At 36.5% G+C, this 24410-nt stretch overlaps 1 protein-coding gene across 6 annotated transcripts in view; it reads left to right on the top strand.

Moving 5' to 3' along the window:
- The window catches only part of KIAA1033 (KIAA1033 ortholog), a 41584-nt gene that overhangs the window by 2994 nt on the left and 14180 nt on the right, over positions 1-24410 (top strand). For 5 of the 6 annotated variants that reach the window (XM_017804771.1, XM_017804773.1, XM_017804772.1 and 2 more), the window contains exons 2-22: positions 902-1041; positions 2136-2189; positions 2298-2363; positions 2536-2581; positions 5039-5106; positions 8017-8099; positions 9134-9176; positions 9594-9697; positions 10345-10465; positions 11894-12017; positions 12117-12244; positions 12938-13098; positions 15460-15586; positions 16872-16997; positions 17502-17609; positions 19282-19428; positions 19550-19629; positions 20511-20616; positions 21401-21517; positions 22525-22693; positions 22829-22983. In XM_017804771.1, coding sequence (XP_017660260.1) covers positions 902-1041; positions 2136-2189; positions 2298-2363; positions 2536-2581; positions 5039-5106; positions 8017-8099; positions 9134-9176; positions 9594-9697; positions 10345-10465; positions 11894-12017; positions 12117-12244; positions 12938-13098; positions 15460-15586; positions 16872-16997; positions 17502-17609; positions 19282-19428; positions 19550-19629; positions 20511-20616; positions 21401-21517; positions 22525-22693; positions 22829-22983 — 2273 coding nt within the window. Of the gene's footprint in view, positions 1-901; positions 1042-2135; positions 2190-2297; positions 2364-2535; positions 2582-5038; positions 5107-8016; positions 8100-9133; positions 9177-9593; positions 9698-10344; positions 10466-11893; positions 12018-12116; positions 12245-12937; positions 13099-15459; positions 15587-16871; positions 16998-17501; positions 17610-19281; positions 19429-19549; positions 19630-20510; positions 20617-21400; positions 21518-22524; positions 22694-22828; positions 22984-24410 lie in introns of those variants that run through there. The other variant, XM_017804774.1, reaches the window with a different exon arrangement.

Below are 24410 nucleotides of genomic sequence, written 5' to 3'. Positions count from 1 at the left end.
GAGGAAGACACTTTAGTCTTCACGAAAGGATTGTACTTCCTTACTGAGTTTAGAAGCCTTGAACTGTAATCATTCACTCTGCACTTCAGATTATGCAGCTAAATCAGTACTTGTATATAATTTGGGGAGAAGTGGGGAACGTCTTAATGTGGGAAGAAAAAAAGATCAGGATAGAGAGAATTAAACTTTTTTTGACCAATTGCCTTTAGATTTACTTTGGTAATTAATACCACCATTCCTGGTGTTTGACTAGCTGAATGTTAGCCTTTGAAGCTCCTGGGCCCTGACACTAACAGGACAGCTGTGTGTTTCAATGTCCGGCAGAAGAAAAATTCTGCTTGGGGAAAGTGAATTTGCAAGTGGAGGGAACGATTAAAAGCCATAAGCTTCCCATGTACTGCCCAAATAACTTACTGAGAGGTAGCAGGGAGAGAGTGGAAAGAGGATTGCTAGTAATTTAACTGCTACTCAGGCCGAAATGATTAGACCAATTGCCTCAAAGTACTGATATAATGACCTGCGTACTGGTTCAGCTGATGGTTAAACTCACCCGCTGTGTTACAATTTCTACAGTCGTGTCTTTGCTCAGAATCTTGTGTGATTGTTAAGGTCTTAGTTTGGCAATATATGTCCCTTTATAATTTTCTGCAAACTGCTTAGATGTTTGATATTCTCTAAGTAGTATTTGAATTTCTTTTAAACTGACACTAAGTTATAGGATTGTTTTTAAACATGAACTTTGTATTAAAGATGCAGTCCTATTAAGGAAAACTGCTGCGGCAAAATGGGGAATACAGGACTAAAGCTAAATAGCAACAGATTAAATACTTTTAAATAATTTTTTTGATATTGCAGTTTATTGAGTTGTTCATAAAACTGTATAATTATTATCAATTTTCAGAAATTCATGCTGAAGTGCAGTTGAAGAATTATGGAAAATTTCTTGAGGAATATACATCTCAGCTGAAGAGAATTGAAGATGCTTTGGATGACTCTGTTGGAGATGTTTGGGACTTCAGTCTTGATCCCATTGCTTTAAAGGTCTTCATATATTTACTGTACAGTGCAACTATTACTTTCCTAGTTTGTCCTTCCCTTCAAAACCTGAGAAGTAAAAGCTTGATGCATTTATGCTCTTAAAACTTGACTTTTGTATTTGAGAAACCTATCCAGTACTATTTTAATTATCAAATAATTGATAAATTGTTTCATATCACAAGAGAAGATGCTTTCCTATTATTATTTTTTAGTCTTTTGGATACTGGTTGAAGTTAAATGAATTTCTAATTCTTCATGTATTGGGAAGGCTAGTTCCAGAAAACTTCTTCCCCGGGGGGAAGAAGTGTTTTTATCTGGGATTTGGGGTTCCAGACAAACTCACTAATAGTTGTAAAACTGCAGGATGTATATTTATAGCTCGTGTTTTGATTTAAAGGCCTTGGTACAGTGTTTGCCTCCTTCCAGAGGGGGCTGTTTCCTTGGTCATAAGTTCACTGTCCTCTGCGGAGCGTTATTTTTTTCTCTTCACTGAATTTGCAGACAAAATTTAAAAGCGCTACTGTTGCCATATGGAACTTGTCTGTGCTGAAGATGCACTCTCAAGCAATTGTCTGTCTGAATAATTTGAGTAAATTATGTGTAGAGCCACCACAGTGCTGGATGTATTTGAACCGGTCAACACATGGCTGACTTCAGTAGAAAATGTCAGTGCCTGCATAGAGATAGATTTTCTGCCTCCTGTTTCCGGCATTTAGGATTCCTAATTCAAGTTTTACGTTTTCTGAGCTGGTTTTTTTCCTACTTCATAGTCACCAGGCTTTTGCTTTTCAAGTTTTGTGAGTAAATTGTTGTAAATGCTATATAGTGTACCCGGTTATTTGCCTTTCTGCCTGGAGTGAATGAAAGATATTTCCATGTAAATGTGAAGAGCAAAGGTTTCCTGCAGTGCAGGTTGCCAGTAATGTGCAATTATTGCTCTTATTGCATACCCTATTTGAGATTAAACTGGGGAGAATACATGGCTAGTAGGATAAGTGTATTTTAACCAATGTTATTTGAAGTTGTTAATTTGTTATTTTTGTTTGCTTGTTTTGTTTGTGATTTTTCAATTTATTTTTTTTACATTTTAATTTTAGCTTTTGCCATATGAACAGTCCTCCCTACTGGAGCTCATAAAGACAGAAAACAAGGTAAGTGCTTTATGCTTAGAAGATAAAAAAGTTATTCTACCTAAAATCAAACCCTCTAAATGTGAATATATTTGTAATCTATGTGGTTTTTTCCCCCTTTGAGTCTAGGTTCTAAACAAAGTAATAACTGTGTATGCTGCTCTTTGTTGTGAAATCAAGAAGTTAAAATATGAGGTAAATTCAGCTAACTTTTATTACTATGTGTGAAAATGTTTGCAGATTGGCAAGCTGATGTATAGATTTATTCTTTAGCAGTAAAGAAACAAGATTGATGACTAAATAAGTTTTGTAGCATGATTACGTATATCCTATTTATTAAAAAACAAATTTCTGCTTTTGTTGTTAGGCAGAAACTAAATTTTATAATGGCCTCTTGTTTTATGGAGAAGGAGGTGAGTAGCTCCCTTTACTGTAAAAGTTTGTAGTTTTGAATTATTGCTTCTGGTTATATTAAATGCTACAATAACTGTAATTTTATAATATGGATACATGATTTCTGTGTCTTTAACTGATGCACACCAAATAACAAACTTTGAGGTTATAGGGATGTATGTTAGTGTCTTGTGACTGTCTTGAGTGAGTTTAAGATAATAATCAGGTTTATCCTAACGCCCTCTTACCTGCAGTAAGTATTGTTACATTAACAGGAAGTTTTGTTGCAGCCTTGTTTAGATGAGAAGTAGAGAGTGTGGGCTGTTGATGGTGTATTAAATATCTAACTTACAGCTTAACTACAGCAGCAGTTATTTTTCCAAGTATGACATTGAAAACACATATTTCACATGTAAACTCGTTGTAAACCGACTTATTTCCTACTGTGACTAGATTTTACATTGTTTATAGCAAAACAATAAATCTGTAATTTGACCATAATAAAACAGTGAAACCATTAATAAATAACTTGGGCAAAGTCCTGCCTCCTTTAGTATGCAATCAGTTATTCCAAGAGAAGTTGGAGTGTGTTAATGTCACCTGCCCTTTGAAGTGCAGGTAATAGTACTCACACTACTGTTTAGACCATGATGTAGCACAGGCACAAGTGATTGTAAGTCACTTCAATTGGCAAATCACGAGACCCTGCTTCAGATGAAAGCTGCTTTTTGTCTTGGACTTAAACTGGTAACTCCTGTGAGTGACTGGTCTTAAGCTTCCACCTTAAAAGATGCTAGTGTGGGAATAAGCACAGATCTTGATCCTGAGGACTGAATACATCAATGAGTTGATTTAGAGACCTATCGCCCAACTTTATTTTCTATTTCAGTAATTTGAGAGAAAAATAATACAGTAGTATTGTAGAAGGGCATTTCCAAAGCTTTTCAAGAGCCTTGACTGTAACAGAAATACCAGGCAATGTGAAATCTTTGAGCTAGGGACTGTTTATCATTCTTTTAAGTGCTATATAAGATGACTGTTGCACTTAAGGAACGTGAAGAAATGTGGGTGTTTGTTATGGGTAGTTTTTTTGGTGTTTTTGTTGTTTGTTTTTTTTTTTTTTTCAGATTCTCATGTCTTATTAGACATGGTTTTAAATATTTTAAAGTCATTGCTGCCAAAATGATACTAGGAGATCCCTTAAAACTTCTCCATGTTTGTAGCATGAAAAAGTCAGACTGTAGCAGATTAGTGTGTTACAGTTGCAGTTTGTTCCTGGTGGGTGTTGAGCAGAGAGTACTTGGGAATGGCAGGAATGGAGAGGTGAGCCTTCTGTGGGTTAGGCAGGAATGCAGAAATTTATGTTCTGCACTTCCATATGCCTACTTGTAGCATTTGCTTTGATAGCAGCAAGCTTGCTTACTTTAAACAAGTGGCAAAGTTACTGGCTCAAGGGTAGTTGAAATTTAAACAAATACTGTGCTGGCTTTTTCCAGCTGTGAAAAGAAACATTTTTTCCCCCCATCTTATCTTTGCAGTGGCTAGGGATAGTCTAGGAACTTTATTAAATAGTTAGTTGGATAGGTTCTTTTGGGACATACACTAAACAGAGTAAAGATGACATTAAATGTGTAAAGGGGAAACAATATTTAATATCTTGTCCCAGAGCTCCATCTTAGAGAAGTATGGAGACTGCTTTAATCTCTGAGTGCTCTGAAAGAACATATTTTACGATGCAATAAGACCTGCATTTCTTAGGCAATAAACTTGCAATTGTAAGCCTTTTTTGCTCAGAGTGGCCCAATAGAAAAATTGAGTCTAGAGCATCAATCTGTAATCACAGTAAAAAAACCCAGTATTTTGTCAGTTGGTGTTAAAACTGCTCCAGATGACTGAAACAGTTTGGTATTGGTGATGTAATTATTGTATTTCATAGTATTCTGTTAGTGTTCTGTGTCATACAGATAATGCTGTGAAGCTGTGGTGATGAGCCAGTTCTTTTGTGCAAGACGATATGTAGGAAAAAGAAAATCAATTTCTTGAGGAAAGATTTTCCTTCTGGTTAGTCATGTAGTATATTCTTTCAGTAAATAATATCTAGATGTTCCTTGCAGTATAAATACCTAATGCTGTCGTACAAACTTTTTGAAAATGGAAACTTTTATATGAAGTTACATAATACATATGCCTTTAAAGAATTATGTTTTGTATTCTTTATTTTATTTCTGGTGACAGAGACACTTTTTCCTACTTTGTATCTAATTTATAAATAATGCAATTTTTATTGAGAAAGAAACTTCAAAAATAAGTCCAGCTTAGGGAAGCAAAATTAAGAGTTTTTGAGGCTCCATCAATACGCTTACAATAGTGCACTCCACTTGTATGACAAACAAATGGCTTGGAGGGCAAGCTTCAATGTTAATTTAACAGGTGTAACACAGGCTTTTGGAAGTGTTGACAAATGTTTCTCTTTTTAGCCACAGATTCCAGCATGGTGGAGGGAGATTGCCAAATACAGATGGGAAGATTTGTTTCTTTCTTGCAGGTAGCATATATAATGATTTTTTGACAGCAATTATAATGTTAATTTTACTTGCAAAGTGGATTTAACAGTATGCCTTCTCCTGTCTGCATCTTGCTGAAAGGCATTGCAGTCATTTGATGTATTGCTATGTTTTTCCTGCAGACCTGTCACAACTGGCTGATATATCACACATTGTTTTGAGGGTTTTTTTATACTTGTCTTTGGAAGTCTCATGGCTAGGCTTCGTGAACGAAGATTTGGGTCTTTGGAAGTCTAATGAGAGAAGAAATTACACTTCGTGTAATTGCTCAAAGAAATTAGAATTTACTTAAGAAAATTTCAGTATGAGAAGATAAATTGAGGTTGTTTTCATTTAACAGTAAAGTTAAAGCTAGCTATTTTTATGGTTTTGATTATAAGTTTTGCTTTTCATTGAACATTGGAAATGGATTAATTTTTCTGTGCATGTTTTTTTAGCTGATAGAAGAAAGCAAAATTAAAACATGTACCTGGGAAAAAATTGCTTGTGAGTCATTCAAACTTTTGTGGAATAACACTCATTTCTTATACAGTTGGGTAGTTCAGAGTCCTTTGCATGAAAACAGGATCTGTTTTTCTTCTGAGGATTTCCTGTGCTCTTGGGTTTCAGTCTACTGTGGAGTTTTTTGTCCTTGATATAGCTTAAATGACTGTCCTGTTCCCAAAAATGTTTCTATTTTTATGCAATATTGCTTGTAATGAGATATCTGTGTTCAAGTAGAGAATATACAAGAAGCTTCTAGAATGTTTAAACAAATTCTAGTTCAACAAAGGTTAAAATTCCTCTTCTTGCTGTATAGTTGCATAGCAGTAGTTATTAACTGAGTCATAACAGGTTGAATGCTATAGGAAGTTGTTTCTCAGCCTCTTTTACCATGCCCAAGTGCATTAGGATCTCTTAGATTTTTTCCTGTTTTCCAAACTTTTTGTCCTATCAAATGTGTAGGTTTCATCCTTCATCCTCTGTTTCCTCCTGTCAGATGTTTGAGACCTTTTAGTGATTCTGAGATGGTGCTACTGTGCCTTTGTGCTTTTCCTGAGTCCAGGTGGAAGTTGAGAGCAGGATCTGGATATCTGTGCATATTGCAAGGCCACTCCGTAGAACAAGTTTGTGTATTTATGGGGTATATGCTGATGTGTGCATTTAAAGGGTAAACACTTCACAGAAATACAGGAGTATTGCTTGTAAGCCCGCTTTGTATATATGCTACGATGGGTTAGGGAACCTTGAGAAACTTTGGAAGAAAGGGAAATGCAAGATGTTACCCCCAAGGGAGGGTTTACTGTGCTAACAGATATGTCATCATCATCATCATCATCATCATGGCTAGGCTTCGAAGGTTTGGGAAAGGCTCTATCCACAGTTGTTACAAGCACACTGGTGGCTAATAAGGCCAGAGGTAGACATAGACATTGCAATCAGACATGCAACAGATGTGTGTTGCTTAGGGTAAAGCTATGAGGGAAATGTTTTCCTTGTGGACTTTGTTCTTTTTCACCTATTGTGCTCTCCTAAATCCACTTGGAGTAGTCCATATCCATAGACTAGGAAATGCTGTTCTGGTCAACGTTGTAAGCATATCCCCAAGGATGATGTGAAAATATGAAGTTTACAAAAGAGGCAAAAAGTTGCTTTCATGGAGCTAATGTCCACCTATTGGTTTATTGGCTCTTCTGAGTTTGGGATTCCTTGATTAGCTATATGCAATAGCCTCAAATTTGCTATGTCAAAACATTTTTTTTTAAATATTGTCAAAATAATGCTCTGAAAACACTGATTAGGTACTCTTGATTGTGCAGAAGACAGTATATTTGAAGAACTCTAAAATTATAATCTTGTCTGTGTTATGTAGTTGCTAATATGCATGTGCTGTTAAATTGGACCATTTCCTGGAAATTTTAAAATGACAGGGGGTGCTTCCCCCCACCCAGGAAACATGATTTCTGTTGTCTATTAATCCATTCCTCTGGAATCTGTTGGCTTATTTCAGCTGCATTTGTTAGAGCAATACAAGTATAAGAAGTAATGTTTTGTGAAAACTGGTGACTAATAGAAGGCAGAAACCCAAATAAGATCTATTTTTGACGGAGAGGAAGACAGAATTCAGCTGTTAGCCAGTTTTCTGGCAGGAGTGGATGGCTGTCTGCTTAGCCAGTGTGGGCTGTCTGCTATGGAGCCAGGCTTATCACACATGGACTTTTCCCCAATGGGATTATAAGGTGCATTAATGAGCAAGCATTATTGCAGTTAAGGGAAACTCAGATTAGTTCCTCCTGTTGCTCAAGGAATGCCTTGTTAAAATCCATTATATAAATTAAGATAGTCCTTTACGTGGTCAGAGTTGACATGTTCTTACTCACTGTGTGTTACGTAACTGAGCTCAAGTTCTGCTTTAGCCAAGCAAATCTCTCAAAGACATTGGCTTTGTTTGTTTGCTTGTTTTAAAGCAATATTATGTGTCTTACCACTCTTATGGTAGGTACAGGCTTCTGTGGTAATTTCTAATTCGAATTTGACTATCACCAGCATCCAGAGTGTGACTCTTGAATCTAGTGGGGAAAAAGCGCAGCCTCTGCTCCCAGGGATATTGCTGCTGCAAGTACTTGGGCACTGTTGTCAAGTCACTTCTTACTGTCTTTGATATACACAGTCAAAGTTGTACTGGAAGCTTGTGTTTGGTAGCTTCTTAGCTTAGTCCTAGATTCCTTTTCAGAGCCTTTAGCAGGATGTTTGCCATCGTGCTGCAGGTCTGTCCGCTGACTCGGATTAGGGATGTAGTTGGAGCTTGGGCTGCAAGTTCAGTAGTTTATGTTTGTTGTTTTTGATGTAGAGACAGCTTGTGTATGAGGAAGCTCTATACATATATATGCATTTTATTTTCTGTATTGCAGGAGCTGTCTTGCTTTGTTACCCGATGTTACGAAGTGGTGGTGAATGTAGTGCATCAGTTGGCTGTTCTGTATACCAGCAACAAGTAATTATTCCCTAAAATGCTGTATTGTTGTAATGTAGTTAAATGTACAAAATATGAATGTTCTATTTAAGGCATGGTAATTTTTGGAATGTTGTTGTCTAGAGATATGGATAGTGCTTTTCTGTGAAAATTTGGGCTTTGTAAACTACTATGGAAGTGGTTTTGTTTGATTTTCAGAAAAAACAGTGCTTATATATAATGAGATGCAAGAATTTTATTTTTTGTCATTTTTTGATGGGGCAATTAGTCTTTATGTTTAAGAGATTTTGTTTTACTTTTTTCATCCTTGCTCTGTTTGAGAGATTCCTCCTGTTGGCTGATGCAGTAGTTACCAATAGCTTCAGAAGCTTAAAAATCAGATCACTTCCACAGTCTGTTTTAAATATGTAAATATTGGTATATATTCTTCACAGAACAACCATGGTTTTAACACCTGAACTTGAGCTTAGTAAGGACTGTTTGGTTTAGCTCCTTTAAAAACTGAAGGTAGTTTAGTTCTGAATAGAATTGATGGATTAAGCTTTCAGTATCACTGCAGGATTCTCGATTCCTTCCCCATCCCCCAGTAGGATAGCAGCATTCTTCTCAGTTTTATTTGTTGCTTTTATTTTTGCCTTACACCACAGCACAAGGTAGACTTTCTGTGTGGTGCTGGATGTGTAACTTGGACATGGCTTGATTAAATATGTGAAGTGTTTTTGATTTTTGGGCCCTGAGGCTGTGTGTGTCAAGGTGACTTGTCGTTAGGATAACTGAAGTGGGAATTGCTGAGACGTGTGCACTGAGTACAGTAGGTGCTTTGAAGCAGTCACATGCTGTACATTTAAAAATACAATATTAAATCTGATCATAGCACACAGATATCACATAGCATATACTTTCAATTGGGTTTTTAGATTCTTTTTTTCCTGAAGTTACTGTTAATAAATAAAAAATGTACCCCAAGAAAAAAAGAACACATCATGATACAGAATCAATACATATGATCTGTTCTGAGGATTAAAAAGGCATTAAAATATTTATTTTATTTATAGGAATGCACCTAAAATTATAGAGACGTCTGGAGTTCATTTTCAGGTGGGAGTAATTTGGAACTCTTTTGCTTATGTTTATATATATATTTTGTTAATCAGCTTTTTCTGGCCTGTATGTGGGAAGGCTGGTATCTCCATGTCTGTCATATTGTAGCTTTCTTAGCTGTAAAGTGTTTGCATGCTCCCTTATTGCAATATGTGCTTCTGCACATAGACAGTTTTAAAAATCATGTCTCCAGTGTCAAAATAGATCAGTGAATTTAGTTTGCATGCAGACACCACTTTTATGTTCCTCGTGTCACTACAAGACATACAAAATCTTTGAGCTACTAAACCGTGAGATCTCCTATTTAACTCTCTAGCTGATGTCTTGTTGGCTGAAAATATATTGAAAGAAACTGCAATAAACTTTTTGATAACTACAGTCCTTTTCCTTCCCTTATTTTTTCTTCACAAACAGGCAATGTATGAGCATCTAGGAGAGTTGCTCACAGTCTTGATCACTCTGGATGAAATAATTGACAATCATGCCACACTGAAAGATCACTGGACCATGTATAAGAGGTGTGTCTCTCATGTGAAAAACACTCCCACAACATACAAGATGAAAGTATGTGCATCTGTGTGGGAGTGTCAGTGTGGGAACATGGATTTTGGTAGTCTCAAGAGTTTTCCAGAAGTTTCAGTGCGGAGCAGGTCTAAGCTCCCACAGTGTCCTTCTAACAGCATGAATAAGTTTTTAAAGTGCTGAGTGTTACATTTTCAATACAAGGTAAACATCTTGGCAAACAGAGTAATGGTTGGTGGGGTTTAAAGTATATTCAGTAAGAAATTTAGTTGTGTACAGAACCGATCTAAGACTACCCCTGTCTATACTGATCATGGGGATGGGCATGGAGATTTAAGAAAGGATACTATCTTAAATAAAAGCTGAAGAGTGAACAATTATAAAAGTAGCTAAATTAGTGGAGTAATAACTATTTCCTTGAAAATCTTGATTAAATGTGAGTTACTCAATTGCAAATTGATTCTACAGACCTAGTGTTTTTTGTGGGGTTTTTGATTTTTGTTTTTTTTTTAAATTTTGGAGTTGCTGCTAAGAGCAGGTGTGGGCAATCAAAATCTATTATCAAAATAGTGCAGGATATGATAAAACTGTGAGCATGTTTTAATTGTCTTGTATGTATGTGTTCCACACCTATTCCTTACAGGCTGCTAAAATCTGTCCATCACAACCCTTCCAAGTTTGGAATTCAAGAAGATAAACTGAAGCCATTTGAAAAACTACTGTTAAAACTGGAATGCCAGTTACTTGAAGGAATGATATTTCAGGTAATGAAATTAATGTTCCCCAGTATGATAGGGAAAACAAACGTGAAAGCAACACTCTTTTTAGAATGGTTTGCTTGTTTGTATTTTGGTATTGTTCCCGTTACAGTGATATGTGAATTTGGCTCTTGCATGGGAGGAAAAGAAAGGCTCTATTGTAACATCCTTCCTTGCTCTTCTCATGTGCTTGAACTGTGCCAAGCTTTGAATGGTAGCAGTAAATGCTGACTGTTTTTGCCGAATTAGGGAAACACAGACAACTTGGTGTTAGGGCTGTGTATTATGAGGAAGTCTGGTTTTGTCCACGTAATAGTGAGCAGGCTTACGTAGCCTACGTCCACTTCATTTTAGCTGCAAATTAATTAGTCTCCTCAGTAACATTTAAAATATATTTAAGTGTGACATCTCATTCCTAGCTTATGAGACAGGTCATTGGGAACCACTTCAATGGTGCACCCCTGAAACATGCAAGTGCACAGGTGGGTGAGCAGGATTAGTACATTTTCAGTACAGTTAACTCAAATGTGTTCATACAAGAAGCCATCTTTTTTTAGAAAGGTGTGTATTTGAGACATTGAAATTGGATGTTGTGGCAGAGTGGGCAGAGATTAATGATGCTGAATTTGGTCAAAGCAGAGTCAGTTGTTCAGTTCTTGCAGGTTAAATGGTATAGGGAAGAAGGGTTCTGTAAAAGCCTTTAAAAGGGAAATTGTAGGTAAATAATTAAGCACAGTTGGCTTATTCTTTCAAAGGACATTGCTGCCAGATACACATTTTTCATCTTAGATTTCCCTAATGTTGCATTAGTGCAAAGACTTCATTGTGTGTTTGAGACATCAGTAGGATTGGACTGGTATTCACTCAGGAAGTTTCCCCTACTGAGCTGCAAATGCTTCTTCTCAACAAAAATACATTAAAATTATGTTTAAATGCAGTTCCACTAAAGACTTCTCTAATATCCTTAGAAAGTATGAAACGTGTTTCTATTTTTTGACTTCTGTGTGGGTTTTGGTAATTTTTTAAACCACCAGCAGTAGTGTGTGATTTTATGCTTCAGGGTCATAAACCATATCCTACAAGTGACTTGCATGATAATCTTGTTTAGGTAAAGGGTAGTTATAGTGTAATAATAAAAATGTGCATCTAGTTTCTTAGCACTAGCACATCAAATGGTTTCTTTAAAAATGCTCCTTAAAGGAGACGAGAAATAAATAAAATGGAGTTTTGAATGTCAGTTATAAGAGGTTTTTTAATATTTTCTGTTATTATGCTAAAAAATGTAAGCATAGTTAAAAATCTGCGTGCTGTAGAAGTTTGACTTACTTCAGTTTAGTCTTAAATCACTGAGCTCTTCTCTTGAAAACCAGTACTCTTTTGAGGTTCAGAATTCATGGCCTTATCATTATGCTTTTTTTTCCCCTTTTTGCTCAGGCCTGTATAGAGCAACAGTTTGATTCCTTAAATGGTGGAGTGTCGGTGTCGAAGAACAGCACATTTGCCGAAGAGTTTGCTCATACTCTTCGCACGGCTTTTGCAAATGTTGAAGCCAAACTTGGTAATGCAAGCTCGTACTTTTCCTGCCAGCTTAGTTGTTTCTAAAATTGTTTATATTGTTTGTCTGGGAGTAAACTTGACCAAAGCTGTGTTCCTGCAGGTGAACCTTCAGAAATCGACCAGAGAGATAAATATGTGGGCATCTGTGGCCTCTTTGTCCTGCATTTTCAGATTTTTCGGACTGTAGACAAGAAATTTTACAAGTCATTGTTGGATGTCTGTAAAAAGGTGAATGCTTTATTGTTTTGTCAATAATTGAGAGGGGAAATAAATCTTCAGTCATGAAGGAGATACTTTTCTTAGATGCATAGCATAGCACAGACTTGGGAAAAGAAAGAACACGCAATTTACAAAAAATATGTCAGAAAGCAGAATTGAGAATTTCCTACTTTTTATAACTCCGCCATTTTCTTCTAAAGATGGTCTAAAACTTGGGTACTCACATAGCAGTAAGGTAAAATAACTTGAAATTACCATTAAAATGTTTCTTCTCAAGATTAATGTGGCACTGAGGACAAAAACCTGTTTGAGTTATGAGTACTCTGGTGCTGAATAAATGCTGTGGTTTTTGACCTTGGCTATGAACATGTCTTTTGGAAGACCTCTAAGTCCAAAGGTGATTGAGGCTTTTTCATGTTGGATGGTATTACAAAATAATTAATTCTCTAATACTGTTTAGAATCTCTAATACTGTTTAGAGTGGTAATAACTTTGCCTGTAGTGTCCTTAGTGGACTTCTAGTGAAGAAACTTTTTTTAACATGAATGTAATACTTTGTAAAAACCAGTTATGCAGAAAAAAACTGTGTTTTGACTTAAAAGAGGCATAAGAAACATGCATGGTGACATAGTATTTGTTGTAGTTAATTATGTTTATTGCTACTTGGTAGTATTTCCCCCCCCCTTTTTTTTTTCTTTACAGGTGCCAGCCATTACATTAACAGCTAACATTATCTGGTTTGCTGACAACTTTCTGATTCAGAAGATACCAGCTGCTGCCAAACTTGTGGACAAGAAAAGTATTCATTCAGTAAAAACACAAAGGGAGAACTTTCTGCAGCAGAGGGCACAGTCACTTACCAAGTATGCTTTCTAAATACTGCTGCATGATGCTGTTTGGCAAAGAGGTTATAAACCATGGGTTTCTGAGTTTCTTCATTCAGTGTACTAGCCTGTTGTATATTGTTGCTCAGTGGTGTTAATCACCTGTTCCACTTCAGTGCAGCAATGTGTGCATGTGTTAATGTTGCTGCAAAAAGTTTTAGTCAAAACTAAGCTGCTTTTCATGTCATGCTTTCAGAAAAGTGTGTATTATGACACCAAAATAACAATGTTCCTGCAAGTTCTAAATATTTCTTTTAGTTACTTCTATTTCCATACTTTCAAGTTCCTTCTTATTTTAAACTAGTGTCTAGTAACCTGAGCTGCTCTGTTTTCTATTAGGGCTCTCTGCTTTCTATGTGTTTATGGAAGTAAGTTGCTAGTAGGCTTATAATCAAGTTTTTCTCTGCTTGGTGAGGATACTTTCTTTGCAAGCATTTCTTTCTTTGTAACTGTTTTTATTGCTTTTTTAATGGTCTTTGAAATTATCTGTATTTGAAAAAAGCTTCTCTTGTTTTGTGCTCTGCATGTAGTTTGCAGCTCACTTCCTTCTCTTCTAAAATATGCTTAAAGATAAGATGAATTTTTTTTAGTTGTTAAGAACAAGTGTACTGCATAGGAAGATAACAGGGCTAAGATTTCTGTTTCAGACCAAAACAAGAAGGTGGAAACTGGGTTCTGTGGAATAGGAGTAAAAACTTAAATTTTTCATGTTGTCTTCCAACCCTATAAGCAAGCTGGCAGAACTGAGTTGGAGGGGAGGAGGGAAGGGGGAAAAGCAACTCCTTGCCTACAGGATCCTCTGACAGATTATTTTCTCTACTTCCCTGTTTCTGACAGATTATTTTCTCTACTTCCCTGGTTTTTTTTCAATCCACTTCTTCCTAGTTTACGTCCTGCAACCACAGAAAGATTCAAGAGCTGTGACTGAGTCTTTCTTGGGCTTTAATTCCTGGATGGGGCATAACTGCACTGCTGCTTTGCTTCTGGTCTTGGGCAGTGGTACTTAAGATTAAAAAAAGGTTGAAAAAAAAATCTATGTATTCACAGACATTTTGTCGAATCATAGAATCATTTAACTTGGAAAAGATCTCTAAGATAATCAAGTCCAACTGTTAACCCAATTACTTCTGAGCCATTACCACTAAACCATGTCCCCAGGCACCATGTCCACTAAACCATGTCCCCAGGCACCATGTCCACTAAACCATGTCCCCAGGCACCACATCTACGTGGCTTTTAAACACCTACAGAGATGGTGACTCAACCCTTTCCCTAGACAGCCTGTTCCAGTGCTTGTCAACCCTTTAGGTGAAGAAATTTTCCTAATATCCAATCTAAACCTCACCTGGCACAACTTGAGGCCATTTCCTCTTGTCTTGTCACTTGGGAGAAGAGGCTGACTGTCACCTTGCTAAAATCTCCATTCAGGCAGTTGTAGAGAGCAGTAATGTCTTCCCTGAGCCTCTTTTTCTGCAGGCTGAACAACCCCAGCTTCCTCAGAGGACTTGTGCTCTAGACCCTTCACAGGCTTTGTTGCCTTACTTTGTACACACAATTTTGAGGATATTGTAATAAAATCCACATTTTCCTTCTGCTGATTTGAATAGTGCAAGTAATGTTTTCTTGCTTTTTTACAAATCCTTGCACTGCTTTTGATAATTGCACAATTGCCTTAAGTATGAGTCCTCTTTAAAGTGTAACTTTTGGTAACAGAATCAGTGATCTGAATATATTCCTGCTACAAGTGCTGCAATAAGCTGTATTGCAGTGTTGCAATTTAATAGCATGGAATAAAGAGTTTTATAAAAGTGAACTCTATTTGAACGTTTAATTACTACTAGTGTAATTCAAGCAGATAAATTTCTGTAGAATTTTGTTACTTAAGAGCAGCCCAGTCTGACATTGATGTAATGACAAGTTATACTTTTGTATGTGTGTGTATATAACACAACAGAAATTCAAACTTGGATGAAAAAACTTATACCCAGTGTTGGACTTTTTTGTGTAGTCTTTAAAAGCATTTTCTAACAGTTTTATTTCCTGTTTTAATTTAAGGAAGTGTAGTATATGTACTACTAAGAGGGCCATTTGTTCTCTTGAAAGACAGATGATTTTTGACTCATTGTACAGATATAATTGGCAGACTAATCCTTACCTATAGAGAATTAAAAAGTAAATGAGTATGTGGTTCTGATACTTTTGGGAATGGTGAGTTGTTATTTTGGGGACTGAAGAGTTAAGATGTTTCCCTTGCAAGAATTTTAAGTTTTGGAAAGAGAAAAGAAAGTCTTCACACTGTTCTTACTTGAGGCAAGCAACATTCTTTGTTTCCTTCCCCAGAGATATGCAGTCATATTATGTTTTTGTGAGCTCGTGGATGACAAAAATGGAATCTATCTTGTCAAAGGAGCAACGCATGACAAAGTTTTCTGAAGATCTTTCGAACCGCTGCAATGTCTTCATCCAGGTGTGCAGTCTTTTAGTGCGGTGATGCAGCAAACTGATGTTTTGATGCAAGTTGAACATAAAAGGAAATCACAGGAGTCCTGTGATCATCAGTGTATAATTTACAGTGTGGGAATTCTTATAAAACTTTTAATGCCCAGTAGATACTCTTTAAGGAATTGTGTATAAAAGGCCTTTCCATAAAGGATGTAGAGAAAGGGAATCTGACTAAATACTCGATGGCTAAAATTTTGGATTTTTCTCTTGACTTAGGAAATCAAGAAAGCTTCATTTGCTTTGTAGTAAAGGTTTTGGGTTTCTTTCCTTTTGAGTCATGAGGTACTTAAGTTGGACTGAACCACTGTCTAATTTAGTTTTATTTAGGACAATATGTACTCCCAGTAAAGGTTCTGTGTTTCATTGTGCTTTGCCTACTGATGGTTCTTTGCAAGAGACAGCTGGTTTTCTTTTGACCAGACTACTAACAGCATGTAGTCTTAATGTAAGATGCATCTTATTTCTGAATTTATTTTTTGCCAGCTTTATATGTATCTGTCTGCCTGACAGAAAATCAGTGAGGTGTGTGAAAGAAGCATGATCTTGAATCTTCCATAGCTGAAGACACACATGTGCTAGGATCTGTGGTTTTTACCTTGAAATTACTTGCAGTGGACTTAAAATTTTGTTCCATACTGAATTGAGTTTCCTGCAGTGCTTGCAGATTTTTCCTGATCTTTTTTTATTGTTACTGCTTTTTCTTTGGAATAAGTTTAATAATGTTTTTGTCATGGTTTATGTAACTAACATTGTATTTAAAAGCTTAGCATATATTGATGTGGAAATAGTTGGTTTCTTTATTGTGGGATGGACATTTCTATTTCAAAAGTGTAAAACTGTGTAAATACTGTCTGTGTATTTATTCCACGGAATCTGGAAGGTTTAGATTGCTTTAGTGATAGGATGTTTTTTGGGGGGATGGGAATTGTTTGGTGGGTTGGTTTACAGTAGGTCTGAAATTATTACACCTTTGAGGCTCTGTGATTAATGCACTAACCTATGTTTAATTTGAATGACTTTAGAATCAGATGATCTACTGAGTCATAGGCAGTTCATATGTCTGCTATTGAAAGGGTTTTATTCAGCTTTGGGATCTCAGGCTTGCTTAATACAGTGGAGTGGTAGATTCTCTGATGTGCAGAGGCAAAAATTGTCCGTTATGCTGACTGTCAGAGAGGACTTATTTGATTGACAATGTTGTGGAAATACTATTTTTCTCTTTTCTCCCCTCGTATTCATTTTATTTTTAGGGTTTTCTTTACGCATACAGTCTTAGCACCATCGTTAAAACTACAATGAATCTTTACATGTCGATGCAAAAACCTATGACGAAAACCTCAGTGAAAGCCCTGTGCAGACTTGTGGAACTTCTGAAGGTAGGTCACTGGATGACAACTATTTCATGTAGGAGATTACAATGAACATTGATCACACATCCCATATTAAAAAAAAATTGGGAGGCACACAGAACTGGACTCAGCATTCCAGACATGTTGAATAGAGGGGAAGGGTCACCTCCCTCGACCTGTCAGCAAAGTGTTGTCTAATGCAGTCAAAACTACCATTAGCCTTCTTTGTGGCAAGGGCATGTTGCTGCCTCACATTCAACTTGGTGTCCACCAGGACACTCAGGTTCTTTTCTGCCAAGCTGCTCACCAGTTGAGTGACTCCTTAGATCAGTCCTGAAACATTTTTATGCTCCTGAGCAGTTTGATTTTTCTCAGTTTCTAAGGGTTAATTGCAACGGCTACTAACTGTACATTGCAAAGTGGAAAGAGTCTGTATTTGCTGTGTGGATTAGTCACCCAGCATAAAGCCAGATTCTAAAGGCAACAATTTCAGTAACTACATGAACTGTTGTGTTTTGGGATTGACTTCAGGCAATAGAACACATGTTTTACCGAAGAAGTATGGTTGTGGCAGACTCTGTGACACATATCACTCAGCATCTGCAGTATCAGGCTCTTCACTCTATTTCTGTAGCCAAGGTATGTAATCCAAGTTCTAATAATTAGTCTTCCTAGCTAAGTATTTTAAAAAATATTAATTTTAAATTAAAGTATTTTTCTTACTTTTTCAAGATTTGTACTGTAATTCTCTATCATAATCCACAGATATATAAACTTTCCAGAAGTTCAGAGCTGTATCCCAGAAAACTGTACAGCATAGGTGGTTATCTATTTTTTGACCAAGAATGATTCCCCTCTTACTCTAAACTGCTGCATCTCTTGTCCTTCCTCTTGTGTTCTTTTTGTTTTTTATTTCTAGTGATTTTCACAAACCGACCTTTGCTTACTTCTTTTCTGATGCACACTCATAAAACAATCTGTTGCAGGTCTAAGCAAACAGGCTGTTATTTAAATCTTTGCTTGGCAAAGTAGCAGTACATGATGGCTTACAGGAGTCTAGTGTGGACATATATTCACTGTTTCACTGTGGGATAAAATGGCTTCCTTTGCTTATCATCTTGAATTTCAGAATTCAGGGCAAATAGGAAAATGAGATTTTTAGTATTCCTGTTCTGATATATTACTGATTGTTTTTATTCTTTCATCACAATCAGTAGCAGAATTACAAAGGATGTATACTATTGTTACCATTGCAACTATAGAATTTCCCATTTCTTTGGCTGTTATCTCAATTTATGTATCTGGCTTCTCTGTATTTTTTTAGGGTAACAAAAAAAATAGTTGTGCTTCTAAAAAAAATATGTATATACTTAGCAGGAGTAGCATGAACTGAAGCAATTCAAGGCTTCAAAGCTACTAAGAAAAACTATATCTTCAAACAGTTCACATATGTGTGGATAAGTTTCATAACCTTTTCAAATTATATCTGTAATTACATGACAGTTATTTCTAAATGCATAGAAATATGCTAAGACTGGTGTATTGAAGGATAAAGAGAACCCATAGGTGACCAATTCTTGATGTTTTGACTACTTATCAGAAAATATGTAAAAGGTAGTTGTTGGTAAGTGAAAGAATCCATCAGTACTACCCTTTATCTGCTCCACTTTGTTTCTAAGTGGTGTAAAGTCTAAGGTATATAGCAGGTAGGGTTGGGAGCTTCATGTTGAGTACACTTAGAATTGAAAGATGTTTTCTTTAACTCTTTAATGAAAGTGTACCTTTTCTGAGTTACACTGCTACTCACAAATACATCTGTGACTTCAACTTCTTGGCCAGAAGACTTGGTTCCCTTCATTTTTTCATGCAAATATGGTCACCTAATCTTTCTGGTAAATTAAAATTTGTAGAAAATTGCAAGCTGTAGTTATTACCATGTTTGTACACCTTGTGGCTTTTCAGCTGCAAGCTGGATTTTGTTACCAACAACAGAGAGTTGCTGATTAAAAATTTAAATTACATGTTCCTTAGAACTAAAATTGGCATGCAGTTGCATGCAGCTTGCACAGTGTTTGTGTACTGTAGGACCTATGTTCACGCTGAACTGCACGTATTCCAACGGTATAGGTAGGCAATATTGCTGAACTGATGGAGTGAGTGAATCTGGATTCAGTGAGCTCTGTTCACAAAACATAATTTGTTTGCAGAAATAATTTATGACAAGTCCACAAGCTTTGGAAATAAGTAGTAAGCTGTTACTTTTGGGCTTAGGTAACTTTTCTCTGAATTTCTTTGTCTTTCTGTCATCAAGAAAAGAGTAATTTCTGATAAAAAGTACAGTGAGCAGCGCCTGGATGTCCTCTCTGCTTTGGTGTTGGCTGAGAATACCCTCAATGGGCCAAGTACAAAACAGAGGCGACTGATTGTTTCCCTTGCACTAAGTGTGGGAACACAGATGGTAAGTGCCATGACTGTTCTAGCCCTTTACTTGTTTGTTGTAGTGTCTTATAAAGAAATGTAGTCTTGTGATCTTGTGTTTATTTTTTATTTTGCCTTTTTTTTTTTCTTCATTTCCACAGAAGACCTTTAAAGATGAAGAACTCATTCCCCTCCAGTTAGTTCTGAAAAAACTAGACTTGATCAGTGAACTTACAGAGCGGTAAGCAGTGGCATGTAGTATATAGAAGGCAGTGTAGTGTCTCTGGGGGAGCTGGATCTTCACTGTGTGAATGGCAAAATCTGGTCACTGCCTGCTAGTGGTGATTTTTGCATGTTTTGTAGACCCAGGGATGGACAGAAAAAAATTTCAGAGTTAACACTGAAGCTCTAGTCTTTGGGCAAGTCATATTTTACCTAACTGTTGCCCATTAGGTAATTCACTTCTGTCATTGTTCAGAAATTCTGTCACTTCCTTGGATGACTCGGCTTTATGATAAGCTGACGTCTTCCTCCTAACTCAAACCCAAAATTTATGAGTTAGTACCAGTCTGTTTGGGAGATGTCACACCATGTTTTACTGCTGCTGTAGTTTCAGTGGACACTCAAGTTACATAATGTTGGCCATTTGAAAGCCAGGTGGATATCTGGGTTCCATGCATATTTTATGGAGAGAGACAAACATCTTCAGTGGATGACTCATCAGTTAAAGTCCTGGCATAAGTGTTCACAGGTTGTATCAGGAGAGGCCTGTTACTCCTTTGACTTACAGTAGAAACCAACAAGATACATTTGACCTCTAGGCTACTAATTGCATGTAATAACAAAATAGTTATTTAGGATTTTGCTGAGTGAGGCCCAGTGAACCTTTTTTCTAAAGCAGGTAGCTTTTATTTATAAATAGGCTAGTGGGAAACAAGAAATAAAAAGTTCTTGTTATTAAAGAACTTTCTTTGGGAGGACAGCTCATCTGGAACATTAACTGTGTAAAACTTCGACATGAAAAGCAGTCATCTTTAGTTTAAACACACTAAAATAACTATCACTGTGTTAGAAGAATGGTTTCTCCCAGTTCTGTGTCTAATAAGTAATCTTATATTCTAGAGTTCGAGCACAATGCGACTGTTGTTTCTTATACTGGCATCGAGCAGTCTTTCCAATCTATTTGGATGATGTGTATGAGAATGCAGTTGATTCTGCTAGACTACATGTGAGTAATAATGTTAGTTTAACAAGCCACTGTTGTGGGAGAGATTCACATGAAGAGAGGGTAAAGCTTAGACTAAAGCTCTTAAAGGAAAAGCTCAAAAAAAAAAAAAGTTAAAACCAGGCTGCTCCCAAAGCAAACATTTCTTCTCAATCTGGAGGTTATAAAAGCAATCTTTGTTCTAAATATATCTGTTAGATTGCTCTAAAAATCGTGGGTTGCTATTATTAACTCTGGGTCCCTGTGTGTCTGTCTGTCTTTGTTCCTCTCTTCATTCATTCTAATTTGAAATGAACACTCTTTGCCAGACTTGAACACTAAAAGCCTTTGTTCCTCATTGTGGTTACATATTTCTAAAGCACATATCACTATGTTCAGTGATTCTGTGTGGAATAGTTGTCCTGTAGCTTTTTCCACCCCTCATCTCTCCTCCCCTCATTGAAATATTATCTGTTTGCTGCAGAAATGAATCATGCTTTAGCTTGATAATCCTGATAAAAATCAATCATCTGTTCCAGAGTTGTACATGCCATGGTCAGTTACAGTACTTAAATGAATATAGTGCAAATAATTTCTGGTGAAATAGCTAAAAAATATGATCTTCCAGTCAGCAAATCAATGGCAACTAAATACTTCAGATGTACAATTAAGGACAGGAAACTTTAGTAGGGTTTATGAAGTCCATTTTTAATAAAAATGGGAAGACTAGTGGTTTTGATTTTTGTTAGCTTTGAATATTATTTGAGATGCTGGTGACATGTCTGTTAAGCATAATATTTTTTTTCAGTATATGTTTAGTGCACTACGGGACTGTGTGCCTGCTATGATGCATGCAAGACACCTGGAATCTTATGAGGTGCTTCTGGAATGCTATGACAAAGAAATCATGGAAGTGCTCAATGAGGTAATTTGCTGTGATTGGAAACTAAAGACTAAGATATTCCACTAAGCTTGGAATATCTTTACAGGCTAGCATCTACTATACCAAACCTGATATGATCAATAAAAATAGCACAGAGAACTTTGAGATTGATGTGAAGTATTTTAATAAATAAGAAAGTGTTCAGTTTGACTGATGATTTCAGTTATTTAAGACCTGTTGTTAATGGTATCTGTTGGCTGGGAACATGGAAATAATGCTCCCTGAATTACGTGAGTTAGCAAAACCTCAGTTACAGATTTGACTGTGCAGACAGGAGTGCTTTTTGTCAGATTAGCTTCTGCTTGAATGAATGCTTAAGATAAGTGCTACTGTTTTTAGTATGCATGGCTTTTAGTAGTGAACGGTCTGCAAATGTAGATGGCCTCTTGAGTGAATTATTGTCTAGAATTATGAAGAAGGTTTGACAGAAAGAAAATGCAAATTTGCATTTCCTTAATCCTGATTTTTAACTTTTGAACCACTGTTTTTATTTGACTAGTTCAAAACCAAACATTACATATTCTTCAGACATTCAGGCCAAATTGCTTATTGCAAGACTCTTCCTCACTGAATTAGGTCTTACTATTTAGATAGACAGCCCTCAGCTTAGTTCCCCTTAAGATGAGAAGTGAGAATACTTAAGTTTAAATTTCGTTAAACTCCTACATGGAAATTTTAGTCATGCAAAATATGGCACTAGGTAGTTAAACCTTTGCCTTTTCTGAGCTGTATAGGTTCTTCTTGCTATAGTGTACTAGAACAAAAACACAGGAAATAAATATCCTTCTGGCTCCCAAGTGTTGATTTGCTTGGACCTGTGTGGCTCTGCCAAGGCAAAGCTGTTGTCAGTAGTTTAGTCAGTCCACATATCTGTGGAGAGAAATTTTGATTCTGCTAACACAGCATTGTAAGTGGATACTGAATATGACTTTTTTGGTTTTGTTTTGTGGTTTGTGTTCGTTTTCTTTTTTCCTAACTTTCCTTAATAGCACTTGCTGGACAAATTGTGTAAAGAGATAGAGAAGGACCTACGCTTATCAGTTCATACACACCTAAAGCTGGATGACAGAAACCCCTTCAGAGTTGGTATGAAGGATCTAGCTCACTTCTTCTTTCTGAACCCCATACGTTTTTTCAATCGATTCATTGACATAAAAGGTGAGGAGTTACATGTTTTCTTCTATTATTTTCATCTCTGTTATACTTTGGCTTAGTATATCTCTTCACTTTTTTCCACACTTCCCTAAGTAAATAGGTGGTATTATTTTAGTTCATCCTTCTATGTGTTTACAGCATATGTAACCCACTATTTGGACAAGACCTTCTACAACTTAACGACCGTAGCTCTTCATGACTGGGCCACCTACAGTGAAATGAGAAACCTGGCAACGCAGCGCTATGGTTTAAGTATGACTGAGGCACATCTTCCCAGCCAGACTCTGGAACAGGTACAGTGCCAACAGGGTATAATCTGTTCCATTCCACTGTCACACTAGCTAGCTGTTCGAAGGACTGATTGAAATTAAAGTACCCAAGAATAGAGAACTGTTTGGAAAAAGTGACCTTTAGTTTCTGGTTGACTTGTGAGACAGGATCTTTACTTACTTTAGGAGATCACACCAATATCAGTTCATTTCATGTTGGATTTGTGTGATTCATTTTTTAACATAAGATTTAATGAATTGAGTCAAATATGCAGTCAGAGAATGTTTTCTTGAAGATTCAGTGTCAGCAATTTGACAAGCAATGCATCTGAAATAAAACTGTCACAAGTCTGGAATGACCTTTGCATGGTGTGTCTTTTCCTTGGTTTACTGCTTGCTTCTCAGCAGCTTTGCCTTAGTGATCATCAAGAGAAACTGTTTCACAGGCTGGACATTGAGGACTTTGGGACACTTGTGCTTAGACTAATAGGAGAGTGACTTACAGCCCCCTCAAAACTGCTAAACATGGTTACATACAGAATAAAGTTACAGTGTCATCAAGTTAATGGTGAATGTATTCACTTTTATAGGGTCTACAAATTGCATATTTCTGAAGACTTCCTTTTAAGAGTTTTAGTATCTTGGACACATTTGGCAGTTGGCTTCATTCCCTCGTTTGGATTAGCACATTGGTGAAAGCTCGTAGAAATATCGCCTTTTTTTTTTTTCTAATGTTCATGATGACTGTGTCTTCCTAAGTTGAAGGAGGGCACAGAACTAACAATTCTAGCTGCTTTTTGGTACAAAAGTGCTGTAGATCAGTTTCCGTTTCTGGGTCTGGCTTTCTATTGACAATATTTGGCCAACACATTGTTATAAAAAATTAAATAATTTCACAACATTGGTTTCATAACCTTCATTCTGATATAAGCTTTACTTCAAAACAAAGACAGCTCACACTCCATAACCCTCCAGCCCCAGGAAAATCCTGATAAAATCCATGGCACAACTGGAAATAGGGTGTATAATTTAAATAGCATCCTCTCCCTGCACATTGATAATGAATGGACTCCTTCAAGCAAAACAACTGCAAAATTTGTATTGTAAATAGAAAACTTCAGTCTCCTAGACAGGTTGGGCAAAACAATATAAAAAAGTACATAGTTGCTTATGTCTCTGTAGACATCTATATGTCTGTAGAAATCTCTAAGGCAAGATTCCATTTGGAATCTGAGAACAGCCAAATTTTTTTTTATAATTGGGCCTTGTGGAATAAACTTGAGGGATTCCTTACTTTCAGGAGAAGCTGGAAAAAAACAGGCAGAAGTGTAAATGTTAAAATGTGGGCTGAGTTGCTTTATCTCCTCTAAGCATTATCTTGCAGACACTGAACAAAAATTAAGAGATTCTTCATTTTGCAAAGGAAAACATTGCTTCCTAAAACATCTTCA

This window comes from Lepidothrix coronata, unplaced genomic scaffold (assembly GCF_001604755.1).
Source record: "Lepidothrix coronata isolate B3197 unplaced genomic scaffold, Lepidothrix_coronata-1.0 Scaffold10, whole genome shotgun sequence".
Classification (NCBI taxonomy): domain Eukaryota; kingdom Metazoa; phylum Chordata; class Aves; order Passeriformes; family Pipridae; genus Lepidothrix; species Lepidothrix coronata.
This window is presented reverse-complemented; position numbering and strand designations above follow the sequence as displayed.